We start from the raw sequence: 17,762 nt of genomic DNA on the forward strand, positions 1-17,762 counted from the left end.
AAGAGATGTTATCCCGCGGTGGTCGAACCCGACGTAATGTGTGCGACACTTCTTGCCTTATTTCCTCTGCTTGATCCTCGGGTAGGCTGTGTACTGCTTGTTCTACAGAGCATATGAACTCTGTGACAGGAAGTCTCTTGCGAGTGGGCGAAAAATTTAAACCTTTCTCCAGTACCGACACTGTGCGCCCATTCAACGCCTTGTTAGAAAGATTAATCGCAGTACGCCGACGTTTATCCGCTTCTGGTGCTGTAGAACGAGAAGGAGGCCGTTCAAATTTCGAGGATTGTCTATGTGCCTATGTGCCTAGTCTGATAGCGCTCGCTGCCCACTCTGAGTGTCATCTGCCAAGTCCTTTCGAATGGAGAACATTGTGGTTCTGGAAGACGTCGTTCCTGGTCAGACTGCATATTTATGGCAGAGCAGTTGAAGAGAGTCAACATTATCCTTGGTCACAGAGAATGAAAAAGCACTTGATTTTGAGGCCGGGAGTAAATTATGGGGAATTAAATTGGAGGTAAACCTCTGTTGGTCACACACTACTTTATTCGCTATAATCACTGCTTCGTTCACAATAATCATCAGATAACCAGCGCCGTGAAGGGAAAATGCACCGCAAGACACCACAGTCAAACATAATACGGCCTGCAGAATGAGATTTACACTCTGCAACGGAGTGCGCCCTGATACGAAACTTCCTGGCAGATTAAAACTGTGTGCCCGTCCGTGATACGAAACTTCCTGGCAGATTAAAACTGTGTGCCCGTCCGAGACTCGAACTCGGGCCCTTTGCCTTTCGCGGGAAAGTGGTCTACCATCGGAGCCACCGAAGCACGACTCACGCCCGGTCCTCACAGCTTTACTTCTGCCAGTATCTCGTCTCCTACCTTCCAAACTTTACAGAAGCTCTCCTGCGAACCTTGCAGGACTAGCACTCCTGAAACATCCCCCAGGCTGTGGCTAAGCCATGTCTCCGCAGTATCCATTCTTTCAGTAGTGCTAGTTCTGCAAGGTTCGCAGGAGAGCTTCTGTAAAGTTTGGAAGGTAGGGGACGAGGTACTGGCGGAAGTAAAGCTGTGAGTACCGGGCGTGAGTCGTGCTTCGGTAGCTCAGTTGGTAGAGCACTTGCCCGCGAAAGGCAAAGGTCCCGAGTTCGAGTCTCGGTCGGGGACACAGTTTCAATCTGCCAGGAAGTTTCATAATATGGTCTGTGTTGAGTCCAGTTGGGGACTACGATCCTTTTAGCTCCTTGAGTTTTCAGATGCTCGTTATCTTGTCATCTGCGATGGGTTTTGTGTCCAGTTGTTTGCATGTGGTGTTGCTACGAATGTCATGCTTTCTACTGAAAGAACCGAGTTGTCTGCCGAAAACTTTCCCTGAGGTGGGGAACAGCTACGAGTTAACTGCAGTCAGCCCGCCGGGTTGGCCGTGCGGTCTAAAGCACGGCTTTCCGGGCAGGAAGGAGCACCTGGTCCCCGGCACGAATCGGCGATTGCTGCGCAAACAAGTTCTCCACGTACGCGTACACCATAATTACTCTACCACACAAACAGTGGGGTTACACTCGTCTGGTGTGAGACATTCCCGGAGGGGTTCACTGGGGGCCGAACCGCACAATAACCCTGGGTTCGTTGTGGGGCAGCGGTGGGGTGAGAGGACTGCGGTAATACAGTACAAAACAATAACTGCAGTCGCGGCGCGGAGTCATCATTTGCCAGCTGTAACTCCAGCCGCAGCGCTCGATCCTGTTCGGGCTGTACCTGCTGCGTGTGTTCGGCCCGTGCATCCCGGCACGCTACGGCGCCGTGCACCAGCAACTCGCAGGCGCTGGCGTCCAGCACTGGAATCCAGCGCCCGCCGTCGCAGCTCCAGTACGTGCTGGCGCCACGCTAGCCCACTCCGACCTAGGAGTACGGGTCTTTTCTACTGAACTGGGTTTCCGTCCATCTGGACAGGTTGTTAACTGCTCGGGATGTTCCACTGGCTCGTGCTGATTCCTCTCCTTTTGTGTGACACGAAAACTAAGGGCCACGTCAGGGTCCACGTAGCTAAGTGCTTAATCGCGTCTTAAGTGCGTCGGCCAAGGTCCCGTAAGTGCAGCAACAATGGCGACGTTTTACACTATCTCGAAACTTAACGTGATCTTCAGTGCGAGTGCTTTTAATAGTTTCCATAACAAAACTCTGTCTCGACACCCAGCAAAAGCCCCAAAGAGATTCTGGTCGTATGTAAATTGCTCCAGCGGCAAGACGCAGTAAATGCCTTTACTATGCGATAGCAATGCATGGGGGCTCAGGTAGTAACCATTATGCTTGCTACCCGAGCCCCCATTTTATTCTGTTACTCGCTCCTGTGAACGAGAACGCGTTATGCACATCTTGGTGTCACTCGCGTCTATATAGAAAAGTTTTCACTGAGTTTAACGAAGGCGATTTGGCCTGATATATTCGACGATGCCCTTTGGCTACTCTGACTAATGGATTCTTCTAAGAAATACCAAATTAAGATAAACTGAAGATGCCTAAATAAGGCGAAACGCGTCGTTGATAACTAAAAAACTAAAATTGCAACCAAGACTGTTTTAACCAATCCTTTTAAGCGCTGGTTTGCTGTATGCCGCATATGGATTGCAAGAATTGCTATTAATGTACTTAGACAAACGTTCTTATTGGTGACTCACATTTGATGTTTGTTCTATGCGCCGGTGAAGTTTCGAACCGTTCTGGCAGATAGCAGAGCCGTAGTAACGCGTCATAAGGGCGTCTACATACGACTCGCGTTACAAGCAGCGTGCTGTTATTAAATTCCTGTCTGCAGACAAAGAAACCGTGGTGAACATCCATAAACGTTTGTGTGCAGTGTATGGCGATGCTGCAGTTGATAGGAGTACAGTTGGGCGATGAATAAAGAAAGTTACAGCCTCAGGAAATGTAGAAACAGTGCTCCATGATCAGCCATGCTCGGGACGTCCTGTCACAGCCACTGTTCCAGACATGTTGAATCATGCTGATGCCATCATTTGTGCCGACCGGCGCATCACAACTCGACAAATGGCTCTACAGTTGTCAGTCAGCATTGGAAGTGCGTCTGCAATGATCAAGATTCTCGGATATTCAAAGAGGTTCTCACGATAGTTCCACGAATGTTCACAGCGGACCACAAGATTCAAAGAAAGACCATTCGATCTGAATTGTTGGAGCGATTTGAGACGGATGGTGGGGCTTCTCTGCCACGGATCGTTACGGGGGACGAAAGCTGGGTGCACCATTTTGCGCCGGAAACAAAAAGGCACTCCATGGAGTGACATCATCCTAATTCACAACAAAAGAAGAAATTCCAGACAATCCCCTTTGCCGGAAAATAATGGTGACAGTCTTCTGGGATTGTGAAGGCAAGATTCTCGTGGATGTGATGCCAACGGAGTCAACCATCAATTCAGAGGCATACCTGAAGATTCACAATAAACTAAAGAACCGTTTCCGACGTGTTCGATCGGACAAGATTCTAGCAGAAATCTTGCTCCAACACTATAATGCACGCTCACACGCAAGTCTGAGAACCCGGGAACACATCGCCAAACTGGGTTGGACATCATTGCCTCATCTACCCTACAGTCCAGACCCGGCACCCTTGGACGTCCATCTCTTTGAACCGCTTAAAGACTAGGGGCGTGGAATGTCAGCACCTTCAACGTGGTAGGGAAAATAGAAAATCTGAAAAGGGAAATGCAAAGGCTCAATCTAGATATAGTAGGGGTCAGTGAAGTGAAGTGGAAGGAAGACAAGGAGTTCTGGTCAGATGAGTATCGGGTAATATCAACAGCAGCAGAAAATGGTATAACAGGTGTAGGATTCGTTATGAATATGAAGGTGCGGCAGAGAGTTTGTTACTGTGAGCAGTTCAGTGACAGGGTTGTTCTTATCAGAATCGACAACAGACCAACACCGACAACGATAGTTCAGGTATACATGCCGACGTCGCAAGCTGAAGATGAAGAGACAGAGAAAGTGTATGAAGATACTGAAAGGGTAATATAGTATGTAAAGGGGGATGAAAATCTAATAGTCATGGGCGACTGGAATGCAGTTGTAGGGGAAGGAGTGGAAGAAAAGATTACAGGAGAATATGGGCTTGGGACAAGGAATGAAAGAGGAGAAAGACTAATTGAGTTCTGTAACAAGTTTCGGCTAGTAATAGCGAATACCCTGTTCAAGAATCACAAGAGGATGAGGTATACTTGGGAAAGGCCGGGTGATACGAGAAGATTTCAGTTAGATTACATCATGGTCAGACAGAGATTCCGAAATCAGATACTGGATTGTAAGGCGTACCCAGGAGCAGATATAGACTCAGATCACAATATAGTAGTGATGAAGAGTAGGCTGAAGTTCAAGACATTAGTCAGGAAGAATCAATACGCAAAGAAGTGGGATACGGAAGTACTAAGGAATGACGAGATACGTTTGTAGTTCTCTAACGCTATAGATACACCAATAAGGAATAGCGCAGTAGGCAGTACAGTTGAAGAGGAATGGACTTCTCTAAAAAGGGCCATCACAGAAGTTGAGAAAGAAAACATAGGTACAAAGACGGTAACTGCGAAGAAACCATGGGTAACAGAAGAAATACTTCAGTTGATTGATGAAAGGAGGAAGTACAAATATGTTCGGGGAAAATCAGGAATACAGAAATACAAGTCGCTGAGGAATGAAATAAATAGGAAGTGCAGGGAAGCTAAGACGAAATGGCTGCAGGAAAAATGTGAAGACATCGAAAAAGATATGATTGTCGGAAGGACAGACTCAGCATACAGGAAAGTCAAAACAACCTTTGGTGACATTAAAAGCAACGGTGGTAACATTAAGAGTGCCACGGGAACTCCACTGTTAAAACCAGAGGAGAGAACAGATAGGTGGAAAGAATACATTGAAACCCTCTATGAGGGTGAAGAGATGGCGAATCCAGTATTAGACTCAGAATTTAAAAGAGCTTTGGTGGTCTTAAGATCAAATACGGCAGAAGGGATAGATAACATTCCTTCAGAATTTCTAAAATCATTGGGGGAAGTGGCAACAAAATGACGTTGGTGTGTAGCATGTATGAGTCTGGCGAGGCGACATATCGTCAGACTTTCGGAAAAGCATCATCCACACAATTCCGAAGACGGGAAGAGCTGACAAGTGCGAGAATTATCACACAATCAGCTTCACAGCTCATGCATCCAAGTTGCTTACAAGAATAATATACAGAAGAATGGAAAAGAAAATTGAGAATGCGCTAGGTGACGATCAGTTTGGCTTTAGAAAAGGTAAAGGCACGATAGAGGCAATTCTGACGTTGAGGTTAATAATGGAAGAACGCTAAAGAAAAATCAAGACACGCTCATAGAATTTGTCGACCTGGAAAAAGCGTTCGACAATATGAAATGGTGCAAGCTGTTCGAAATTCTGAAAAAATTAGGGGTGAGCTTTAGGGAGAGACGGCTCATATAGAATATCTACAACAGCCAATAGATAGTAATAAGAGTGGACGACCAAGAACGAAGTGCTCGTATAAAAAAGGGTGTAAGACAAGGATGTAGCCTTTCGCCCCTACGGTTCAATCTGCACATCGAGGAAGGAATGATCGAAACAAAAGAAAGATTCAGGAGTGGAATTAAAATTCAATGTGAAAAGATATCAATGATACGATTCGCTGATGACATTTGTGTCTTGAGTAAAAGTGAAGAAGAATTGCATGATGAGCTGAACGGAATGAACAGTCTAATGAGTACAGAATATGGATTGACACTAAATCGAAGAAAGACGAAGGTATTGAGAAGTAGAAGAAATGATAACAGCGAGAAACTTAACATCAGGATTGATGGTCACGAAGTAGATGAAGTTAAGGAATTCTGGTACCTAGGCAGTAAAGTAACCAGTGATGGACGGAGCAAGGAGGACATCAAAAGCAGACTATCAACAGCAAAAAGGGCATTTATGGCCAAGAGAAGTCTACTAATATCAAATACCGGCCTTAATTTGAGGAAGAAATTTCTGAGGATGTACATCTGGAGTACAGCATTGTATGGTAGTGAAACATGGACTGTTGGAAATTCGGAACAGAAGAGAATCGAAGCATTTGAGATGTGGTACTACAGACGAAAGTTGAAAATTAGCTGGACTGATAAGGTAAGGAATCAGGAGGTTCTGTGCAGAATCGGAGAGGAAAGGAATATGAGGAAAACAGGGACAGGATGATAGGACATCTGTTAAGACATGAGGGAATGACTTCTATGGTACTATAGGGAGGTGTAGAAGGCAAAAACCGTAGAGGAAGACAGCAAATAATAGAGGACGTAGGTTGCAAGTGCTACTCTGAGATGAAGAGATGAAGAGATGAAGAGATTAGCACAGGAGAGGAATTCGTGGAGGGCTGCATCAAACCAGTCAGAAGATTTATGACCAAAAAGAAAAAAATTATTCTCTACGGGGAACACACTTTGAAGATGACGAGAGTGTCAGTCATGCAGTGAAACATGGCTACGCTTGCAAGCAAGAGCATTTAGCAGCAGGGAATACATGGACTTTCACAGCGTTGGCGTACGGCCATAGAACGTGATGGTGACTACGTAGAAAAATTGGCCAAGGAGAAGACATGTTCATGTATATTGTCACCAAATTCTGACTCTGAACAGTAAATATGTTCTGAGAAAAAAATGTGGGCCATTACTTGCTGTGCCGGCCGCTGTGGCCGAGAGGGTTCTAGGCCCTTTAGTCCGGAGCCGCGCGACCTCTGCGGTAGCAGGTTCGAATCCTGCCTCGGGCATGGATGTGTGTGATATCCCTAAGTTAGTTAGATTCTAGGGGACTGATGGCCTCAGATGTTAAGGCCCATAGTGCTCAGAGCCATTTGAACCATTACTTGCTGAACGATCCTCGTAACAAAAGAAATATGTGAATGTTCGTTTTTTTCCGCGCACTATTCGAGAGTGGAACGGTAGACAAGTACCTTGACCGTGGTTGATGAAACTCTGCCTGGCGTTTAATTGTGAACTGCGAAGTAATCATGTAGATGTATATGGAGATGAGATGCTGCTTGCGAAGCCGCGTTATCCTCTGAATACCGGACGGCCGGCCCCAGCGCCGAGTCCTGCGGCACACCAGACCAGCCAGCGCTGGTGGTGCCGTCTGTCGAAGTCGCACACTGTGCGCGCACGTGGACTACTGCTCGATGGAGGCGTTCCTGGAGGAGACGCACGTGTTTCACAGGGACCTCCTGATTAAAGAGGGTGAAGGGAGGCGATCGTGTCGCGCGCTACCGACAGCACGAGACGCGCCCCAAGAGGGGGCGGCAAATAATTAGTGGCGCTTCGCAGCGTCCGTCGCACGCCTCATCAGTCTCAAATGTTGGCAGGTCACGAAGCGCCCGCCCCGAAATCGGAATCGCCACCATGTGCCGCAACTCACTTTGCAAAGAGAGCCTCGTATTGTGTACTTCTGAAACAGCTACCTGTGGGCTGACTGCTCAACAGGCCTTTGGGATCTGCAGGTCTCTCTTTTTGCTACCATCGCGGCATGTCCACAGAACAGCTGCGATTTCTGGGTTCTCGTAACTAGACGAGCCCTGCGCCAAAATAGTTCCTCTACTTACCTATGTAGCGAGCAAACAGATCTTTTTTCTCTTCCTCAATTAATACTTAGCGGACGTAGCACAATCCACAGTCCACACTAGGATCTGACCCCCTAGATGCTTCAGTAGTATATGTATTGTGGTGTCACCGCTAGACACCACACTTGTTAGGTGGTAGCCTTTAAATCGGCCGCGGTCCGTTAGTATACGTCGGACCCGCGTGTCGCCACTATCAGTGATTGCAGACCGAGCGCCGCCACACGGCAGGGCTAGTCTAGAGAGACTCCCTAGCACTCGCCCCAGTTGTACAGCCGACTTTGCTAGCGACGGTTCACTGTCTACATACGCTCTCATTAGCAGAGACGACAGTTTACAGCTACGAACTAGCAAGGCGCCATATTCAGTTACTATAATTACTTCAAGAATGTCTTCTGAACAGACAATATTGTGAATCATGTACCGTCAAGAGCGACGTTTATCATTAATGGATTAAAGTTAAGTATCAAACTAATTACGTCCGCTTTTTGAATTCTCATTTCTTGTCATGTTCCAGACCTCACGTCAGTATAGTTCTTCCCTCCACACGCTACCTGCTTGATCTAAAACACGTGCATTTCGGCCTCCAATCGTAACACGGTGTTGGCTCTTCTGCTAACACAAAATGTATATTACAGAAAGGATTTCGATAACTGTACAGTGGTATCCTATCGCGAACACGGTTAAAGCTGGAATGCGCTAATGTGTTTATCTCTGCAAACATGTACTTGCTAATCGGCCCGCACAGTCACTAAATGGTCGACGACACTCTAGTATTATGTTTTCTACAACAGCAAACAATGGAATTCAGTAACATTTTCAACCTCTATTTACACTGCTGCTAAAAGCTACATTAATATATCATTTTACAGCATTACTCATCTCGAAAATTCGATAAGCTCCTGTGCCTTTCGTGTTTCGATAACTGTACTCTACCCGCCTTTTCGTGTTCAAAAGCTTCTGCAAAGTGACCCAGGCAGTCCGGAGCTCGTAATCTAGTGGCTACCGTTGCTGCCTCTGCATCACGGGGTCCCGAGTTCGGGATCTTCTCTGGCCGGGGACTGAGTGTTTGTGTTGTCCTAATCATTTCATCATCATCATCATCATTCGTGACAGTGGCTAGATTGGACTGTGAGAAAAATTGGAGTGTGTAATAATTGGGAGTTTGTACTGGCGCTGATGACCGCGCAGTTGAGCGCCCCACAAACCAAACATCATCATCATCATCATCATCATCATCATCATCATCAACTGACACAGACAGCTCCTTTGCATCTCATCTGTCATATCTGCCAGAGGCAGTCCCATTTATACACCGTTTCCCGCTGTAACATGGCCATTTTTTACTGGTGCTGCAAATAACAAAGAAAATCGACTATTCGGAACGCATCAACTTGTCTCCGAGCGCTACCAACGTTTCTGCGTGTGTCGCCTCTGCTTTCGTATTGGCACACAGCAGTCGTAACGGTGGCAGCACTGCGGCAAAGAGTCGGGGCTGCTGTGTGCCCTCGCATCGCCATCCCTCTGCCCCCCACCCCAACCTGGCCGGCGCACGAATCAGGGGCTCAACAGCAGGTGGTGTCTCGTAGTCACAAAACATTAATCAGCACCTGCTCCATTCCTCGACGACAGTCTGATGAACTTTCACGCAAGTTTTCTTCCCTTAATTCTTTCTTATTCAGTCCCTACACCACAATTACAGCAAATCAACCGTTAAAATCTTGACATTAGCTTCAGTTTTATGCGACAATCAATCTGGACCGCCCTTTCCTAACTCGTACTAATCTGCAATGAAATTTAAAACTGACGGGCTATACAAACCTCTTAGTTCCATTCCTACTTCTAACTCTAGGAAAAAGGCTGCACACAATTTTCTGTCACATACACTGTGAACTGTAAGGTATGCTAGTCAGTTAAAAGGAAATTAAAGCAGTAGTAAACGTTTTATTTACTCATAAATACTTAATGCTTTGTGGAATGGTGTAATAAGTTCACTTTCTCTCAAACAACGTCGTTGCTTTCAACAGCAGAGTGGCAGTCTTATGGATTTTACCTGTGTATGTAATCTTATATCAAGTTCAGTATGACTGACTGAAGAGACCTTTTCCTTCACTTGCATAATACTCCTTCTGTTGTTCGTATAACGACATCAGTATAAAATACTCAACAGGTGGATAGCCGCGCGGGATTAGCCGAGAGGTCTAGGCGATGCAGTCATGGCCTGAGGTTCGAGTCCTCCCTCGGGCATGGGTGTGTGTGTGTTTGTCCTTAGGATAATTTAGGTTAAGTAGTGTGTAAACTTAGGGACTGATGACCTTAGCAGTTAAGTCCCATAAGATTTCACACACATTTGAACATTTCAACAGGTGGATAATTAATGCAGCTCACACCAAACTGAAGTACCACTCAGCATTCTTTGAAGTAAATTTGTTACAAAAAGTCAGTGCGCATCACTGTGCGTCTGCCCGCTTTAACATCCACCAGCAGAAGAGAAGTTACGTGTACTTCTCTCAACTGTATCATCGATTTCAAGACAACTAACAATGAAACGGTGGCAGGTCAAAAAAATGCTCAGATGAGCGCGTTATCGATAATAGAGTTAACTTTACGATAAAGAAGGGTGACATCGTTATACAGACCCCTGAACTAAACGGGAAGACTTGTGTTGCCGTCAGGAGAACTATGGTATGTTACAACTTCAGTTACGTAATTTTCTGAGGAAACGCTAGACGTCATTCCTCAGCAGCTGCGAAACTTCCCAGTCTACGTACGATACGCCGTGTCAGTTACGTATGCAAATAGTTTTCGGCGGTGCAGAAGACCGCAAAGCACTGAAGCGATCGCATAAATGAAACAGCGAGGGCGCCATAAAGGAAATTGTTACCTCCGGCGATGAGTCCTTTATCGATCGGCGGACGGGGGACTTGGCAGGAACTTAAATACGCCGCCCGCCAGAGGGCCAGTCCTGAACTGCACACAAGGGCGCGCCGAGACGCGAATTGGCTCGGAGCTGCCGGTGCTGTGCGGGGGCGGCATCGCCCACGCAGCGTCCCACTCCAGGCTGCAACGGATTACACTCAGACTGGGTGCGTGGAACGGACCGAAACAGGTCCACCTAATTATTTATTGGCCTTAACTTTTTTGGGTAATCTAAATTACTTCCAAACAAAGAGAGATAAATGTGGTACATATTCTCTCCGCTATACACACTACTCACCATTAAAATTGCTACACCACGAAGATGACGTGCTATAGACGCGAAATTTTGCCGACAGGAAGAAGATGCTGTAATATGCAAATGATTAGCTTCTCAGAGCATTCACACAAGGTTGGCGCCCGTGGCGACACCTACAACGTGCTCACATGAGGAAAGTTTACAACCGATTTTTCATACACAAACAGCAGTTGACCAGCGTTGCCTGGTGAAACGTTGTTGTGATGCCTCGTGTAAGGAGGAGAAATGCGTACCATCACATTTCCGACTTTGATAAAGGTCGGATTGTAGCCTATCGCGATTGCGGTTTATCGTACCGCGACATTGCTGCTCGCGTTGGTCGATATCCAGTGGCTGTTAGCAGAATATGGAATCGATGGGTTCAGGAGGGTAATACGGAACGCCGTGCTGGATCCCAACGGCGTCGTATCACTAGCAGGCAAGATGACAGGCATCTTATCCGCGTATCATTAACGGATCGTGCAGCCACGTCTCGATTCCTGAGTCAACAGATGGGGACGTTTGGAAGACAACAACCATCTGCACGAACAGTTCGACGACGTTTGCAGCAGCATGGACCATCGGCTCGGAGACCATGGCTGCGGTTACCCTTGACGCTGCATCACAGACAGGAGCGCCTGCGATGGTGTACTCAACGACGAACCTGTGTGTACGAATGGCAAAACGTCATTTTTTCTGATGAATCCAGGTTCTGTTCACAGCATCATGATGGTCGCATCCGTGTTTGGCGACATCGCGGTGAACGCACATTGGAAGCGTGTAGTCGTCATCGCCATACTGGCGTATCACCTGGCGTGATGGTATGGGGTGCCATTTGTTACACGTCTCGGTCACTTCTTGTTCGCATTGTCGGCACTTTGAACAGTGGACGTTACATTTCAGATGTGTTACGACCCGTGGCTCTACATTCGATCCCTGCGAAACCCTACATTTCAGCAGGGTAATGCACGACCGCATGTTGCAGGTCCTGTACGGGCCTTTCTGGATACAGAAAAAGTTCCACTGCTGCCCTGGCCAGCACATTCTCCAAATCTCTCACCAATTGAAAACGTCTGGTCAATGGTGGCCGAGCAACTGGCTCCTCACAATACGCCAGTCAATACTCTTGATGGACTGTGGTATCGTGCTGAAGCTGCATGGTCAGCTGTACCTGCACGCGCGATCCAAGCTCTGTTTGACTCAATGCCCAGGCGTATCGAGGCCGTTATTACGGCCAGAGGTGGTGGGTCTGGGTACTGATTTCTCAGGATGTATGCACCCAAATTGCGTGAAAAAGTAATGACATGTCAGTTCTAGTATAATATATTTGTCCAATGAATACCCGTTTATCATCTGCATTTCTTCTTGGTGTAGCAATTTTAATGGCCAATAGTGTAGTTACAGTTGTTAACATGTACATCTACACTACATAGTTGCTTCGCAACCATCGTAAGGTGTGTGGCGGAGAGTATCCTGTACCACTGCTTGCCGTTTCCCCTCATGTAGCACTCGCAAATAAAACGAGGGGAAAACGACTGTCTGTATGCCTCTGTATGAGCCCTAATTTCTCAAAATGTTTCAAATGGCTCTGAGCACTATGGGACTTAACATCTGAGTCCATCAGTCTCCTAGAACGTAGAACTACTTAAACCTAACTAACCTAAGGACATCACACACATCCATGCCCGAGGCAGGATTCGAACCTGCGACCGTAGCGGTCGCGCGGTTCCGGACTGAAGCGCATAGAACCGATCGGCCACAGCGGCCGGCCCTAATTCCTCGTATCTTATCTTCATGGTCCTTACGCTCGATGTTTGTTGGCGGCAGCAGAACCGTTTGGCAGTCAGCTTCAGATGCCGGTTCCCTACATTTTCTCAATAGTGTTTCTCGAAAATAACGCCACCTTCCCTACAAGAATTCCCATTCGAGTGTCCGAATCATCTCCGTAACACTTACGTATTTTTCGAACCTACTGGTAAGAAATCTAGCAGCCTGCCGCTGAATTACTTCCAATCTGGTACGGATCCAAACACTCAGGCAGTACTAAAGAACTGGTCACACAGGCGTCCTATCTCTGGCTGAGCATGCAACATTTTGTATCAGTAGGTACCTGTTACAGCCACCTTCAGGCTTCGTAGTTACTTCTAAAGCGCTTCAGTAAGTGATTTCACACAGTTTTACAGAACGATACGTTTTGCACTGACGATGGTCAGTTGCAAATGTAACTGAAACAATGTATTTTACGCAGATTCATTAGTTTCATTATTTCTGACGAATGGGAAATGACGTTCCGCATTTTCTCAGAATGGTATGTAAGATGTGATATAGGGTGAGTCACTAACTATTACCACCAAGAATACCTCCGAAAGTATGACGACAAAAGTTGCATGGGACAAAGAAGACCATACTATGACGGTGGTTTTTGTTGATAGGTGGGGTCGCTTCAGATATATAAAGGTCAACTTTGTTTTTTAAATGGGATGCTATAGTTTGGTACTTATTTTCTGATAGCGGCTATCGAGACGACTCCAATGACGTATAACAGTAAGGTCTTTGAAGGTCAACAAAGGTCACATGAACGTCCATTTACAGAAGGTGTTCGAAGTGATTACCTCTGGTATTAATGCAGTGCTGCAGTCTTCTTATCATGGTTTGAGTGGTATTCCTTATCACTTCTGCACTTATCGAAGCACGTGCTCTGACAATTCTCTCTCGCATATCTTCACGAGTAGTTGGAACGTCTTTATAAACAATGTCTTTTACGAATCCCCACACGAAAAAATGCAGAGGCCTCAAGTCTGGTGAACGACCCGGCCACGACACATCTCCTCTGCGTCCAGTCCAACGATTTGGGTATTGTCCCTGCAACTCATTTCTAGCCATCAGCAAAAAATGTGCTGGACACCAATCGTGTTAGTACCACACTCTGTTCCCTGTTCCTAAAGGTATTTCTTCCAATAACAGACAATGTTTCTTGCAGGAATGTGGTGTACCTCCTACCATTAAGATTTCCTTCGATGAAATAGGGGCCTACAATTCACCGACAACGGTTTTTGGTGTGAAACTTTCCACAGCCAACATGGATTTTCAGTTGCCCAATAATGCATGTCATGCAAATTAACATTTCTGTGGTTTTTTGAATGTAGCCTTGTCAGTAAATAAAATAAAATTAATAAATGTGTCATACCTCTGAATCTGAAGTCGAGCCCATCGGCAGAATTCAATGCGACACATACAACCCGTACCTGTTAATTCTTGTTGGAGACTGATATGGTAAGGATGATATTTATGGCGATGCAGAACACGAACAACTCTACTCTGGCTCATGCCAGATTCCCTTGCGATTTGTCGCTAACTAACACAAGCACCTCGAACCACAGTGGAAAAAGTACCAATTTCCGTTTCCTCGTTAGTAACTTTCGTTTTGCGGATATATTTCCTATGCATCAAGGATCCAATTGTTCTCAATTTATCATTCACATATTTAAATGTACGACGTGTAGGGTGAGTACGTTGAGGATATCTTTCACCATATAAGTCTCTAGCTCTCACTGAATTTCGTTGGCAGTCTCCATAAATGAGAAGCGTATCAACTTGTTCTTCCAAGGAATACATCATTCACTTTGGCTTGATTCGACGATACTAGTCTTACCGTTCCTATTAGTGTTGTATTGAGAAACCGACGAATGGTGTTTACATGTCAATGGCACGTTAGATGGGTACGCCGTATTCGGGGAATATTTACTGTTTGCATTCTATACGAGAGAGAATTGTCAGAGCATGTGTTTCGATAAAGTGCCGAAGTAATAAGGAATACCACTCAATCCATGATTAGAAGATGCTTTTTAAATGCTCAAACAACTTAGTTAACACGGACAATCAACATACGGTAATGCAAAGTGGTACACTAACAATGTACGACTTTTTTTCTTTATTGAATTTCGATCCAACCGCCAGAGGGGGGGGGGGGGCTGACAGCAGCTTAATACTCCGCTCCACAGCCGATAAAACAGTGAAAAAACATAATGAAAAATAACAAACAATATAAAAAAGGCGATAAAACGGTGACGTTGTTAAAAACAGTAAAATGGCGGAAAGTTGTGGAAGTTAAAATAGAAAAAACATGGGGTTGACGATGCCTAGGAGACACATAGTAAGTAGATAGGCACAATTAAAAAAACACAGCGACAGTATGGTTTCTGTTAGCAACGCTTTAAAAAGGTTGCACACAACACTGAACACTCGAACACTGCAGCAGACATTAGATACAAAGGTAACACACACTGATGGGGAGGGGGGGAAGAACCCGGACGCATGAGGGGAAAAAAGGGGGAAAGCAAAAAAGGGGAGGCTGATGGAGGGAGAGGACACAGAAAAAGGTGGGGAAGGCAGATGCGAGAAGGAGCGGGGAAGGCAGCGGAGGGGAAAGCAAAAGGACTCGGGGGAGAGAAAGAAGTCAAACAGAGGGTAGGAGGGGAAAATACAGTATGGAAGGTGTGGGGGAGAGGGATCCCGGGAAAAGGGCAGAGGGAGGGAGGGGGAGGTGAAGATCAGAGTTGATAGGAGGGATAAATGGAGGGAGAGAGGGCATCATCCAGGAGGGGGAGTTGATGGAAGCCACCTTGGGAAAGGAAATGAAGGGTGAAGGGTAGGGGGGACACAACGGTGGAGGCACGGCAGTGGGCAGGGGTTGGAGCAACCAGGGGATGGGGGGGGGGGGGGATCAAGTCGGTGGGAGGCGTAGAGGATGTGGAAAAGGAGCAGATGGGGGAAAGGAATCTGGGGGACAGGAGGCAGATACAGAAGGTGAGGTGGAGTGCATGGCGCTCGAGGAACTGGAGAGACTTATAGAATTTGACAAGGATGAATATCCAGGTGGGACTGGCATAACAGAGTATGGGACGGATCAAGAATTTGTAGGTGTGGAGGGTGGTAGAGGGGTTCAACACCCAAGTCCGGCCCGAGAGGAGTTTAAGGAGATGGAGGTGGTTGTGGGCTTTGGATTGGATAGAGTGGAGCCGAGGGATCCATGTAAGGTGGCGGTCGATGATGAGTCCAAGGTAGGTGAGGATGGGGGAGAGGCGGATACTTAAGATTTTCGAATAAAAATGCCAGTGTATACATGGCTTAGCGTTCAACGTTTTCACTGACAATGATAGCAAACGGCCACCATTTCACCGACTTCCTTCACACTGTGCGGTTGCTGTATACACTTTGCTGCAAGAGATACCGTTTTAGTATGGTGCGGATCCCAACCTTTTTCGAGACGTTCAAATATTTACGAACCTGTTGAGTTCCGTACGGCAACGCCATCAGTCGGGCAGCGACGTTACTGGTGCCAGCAATGGCGGCAGACCACAAGTCTGCGGATTCCGGGCTCAGCATTTTGTTTTTCCTAAACTTTCCCCAAACACTTGTATCGCTCCGGCGAATGATGTTTAATCGGGAATGAACACTAATGATAATACTAATCACTGTGCTGATACATAATGGAGATATGAAAAGGGATCACGATAAAATTAAAACACTTTTATCGGTATTTGTATGTACGTGTCGTAGAAAAATTTCACATTATTCACCGTATGTATCGTCTGGTATGTCTCCACCACGATACGCATATCAAAGTATCGATAAACAACTGTTCAGTGTCATAATGAGTCCTTATTGTGTAATTGCGATGGAAACGTTTCCGTTCGAATGCCGGACTAAAGTCTTGCCCGCATGTCGGTGCTTATATACCCGCATGAGAGTCTCATTTTGTTGTAAATAGGCTGCAGCAACGACTTCAAACGGGAAATTTTCGATCGCCCGTGAAACGCCGGATGTACCTCGCCACGAGTGCACCACTGTAACTATCATTATTATTACTACTGTTATTATTGTTTCTTTCGGAAGAAACATGATTCTGTAGCGATGCAAGTGTGATAGAAACTTAAATAAAAAAAGAAAAGAAAAATATTCGAGTGTAGAACTCACTATTGACAGACCTCGGTTGCGTTGTCAGTGTGGTATGACAGTCAACAAACCTGTAAAACTTCGAACGCCGATTTCTCGACAACGCTTGAGAAGCGCATTGTACTGGCGCAACATTCGTTGTACCTACATGTGTACTGCAGTCGTGGAAAAGATGACCAATATGAGCTTTCCTTGTCAGGTGTTGGCATGGACACTTTTCTGCCATGCTGCCATTTGTATAATGCCGCTGAGCCATTGATTGTAAGTTTCTTCTGAGACATTGATTATAATTTTTTAATGCCCACCAGTTGATGTAGGTCACAACTATCGTGCTCATCATATTTTAGACAGTTCAATACATCTACTTGTAATTATTTTCCTGTCTCACGTTTAAGTATCTTGGATGATACATTGTGACGGTATACCTGGGTTTTCATCATTTTAAACACTGAAACACACAATATTAAAGTTCCACAAGAATGTTTATTTTGTATTTTGTTCATAACCGACTTCCGTCTTCCTAGTTCATCGTCAGAGAATTTAAGACTTAACGGACAGTTCACATCACATCAGCTTCAGTTTTCAACTGTAAAAATACTGCTATTTCCAGTTTTAAGATTATGCATCTACGAGCATAGCAAAAGCACGATTTGCAGTACTTAAAACTGACATGGGTACAAATAAAGAAATGGAATGACGTAGTGAATGTTTTAGGCGCTAAAAATGACACTACAGATCGCTAAACACAGTGGTTCACTAACTAGACACCTTGTACAAGACACTTTACACAGTTCTTAGTTAGAGTGAAAGCTATACACAGAATGATAAAACTGGCATAAGATACTGAAATGCACACAAATACGGTATGTGCAGATAAACGTTTTACATTGTATGCAAATATTAAAAATATATGAATATACAGCGTTCGGACAAAAATACGGAAACT

The 17,762-nt window shown here is 45.7% G+C and overlaps 1 protein-coding gene and 1 non-coding gene across 2 annotated transcripts in view; both read left to right on the plus strand.

The window, feature by feature from the left end:
* The window catches only part of LOC124613859, a 348,632-nt gene that overhangs the window by 200,345 nt on the left and 130,525 nt on the right, over nt 1–17,762 (plus strand). Inside the window, exon 9 of the mRNA XM_047142584.1 lies at nt 1,737–1,935. Coding sequence (XP_046998540.1) covers nt 1,737–1,935 — 199 coding nt within the window. The remainder of the gene's footprint in view (nt 1–1,736; nt 1,936–17,762) is intronic.
* Trnas-cga lies at nt 1,099–1,173 on the plus strand. The gene has a single exon. It is a non-coding gene; the product is annotated as a tRNA-Ser (tRNA).

The sequence above is a fragment of the Schistocerca americana genome, chromosome 4 (assembly GCF_021461395.2).
Source record: "Schistocerca americana isolate TAMUIC-IGC-003095 chromosome 4, iqSchAmer2.1, whole genome shotgun sequence".
Classification (NCBI taxonomy): Eukaryota; Metazoa; Arthropoda; class Insecta; order Orthoptera; family Acrididae; genus Schistocerca; species Schistocerca americana.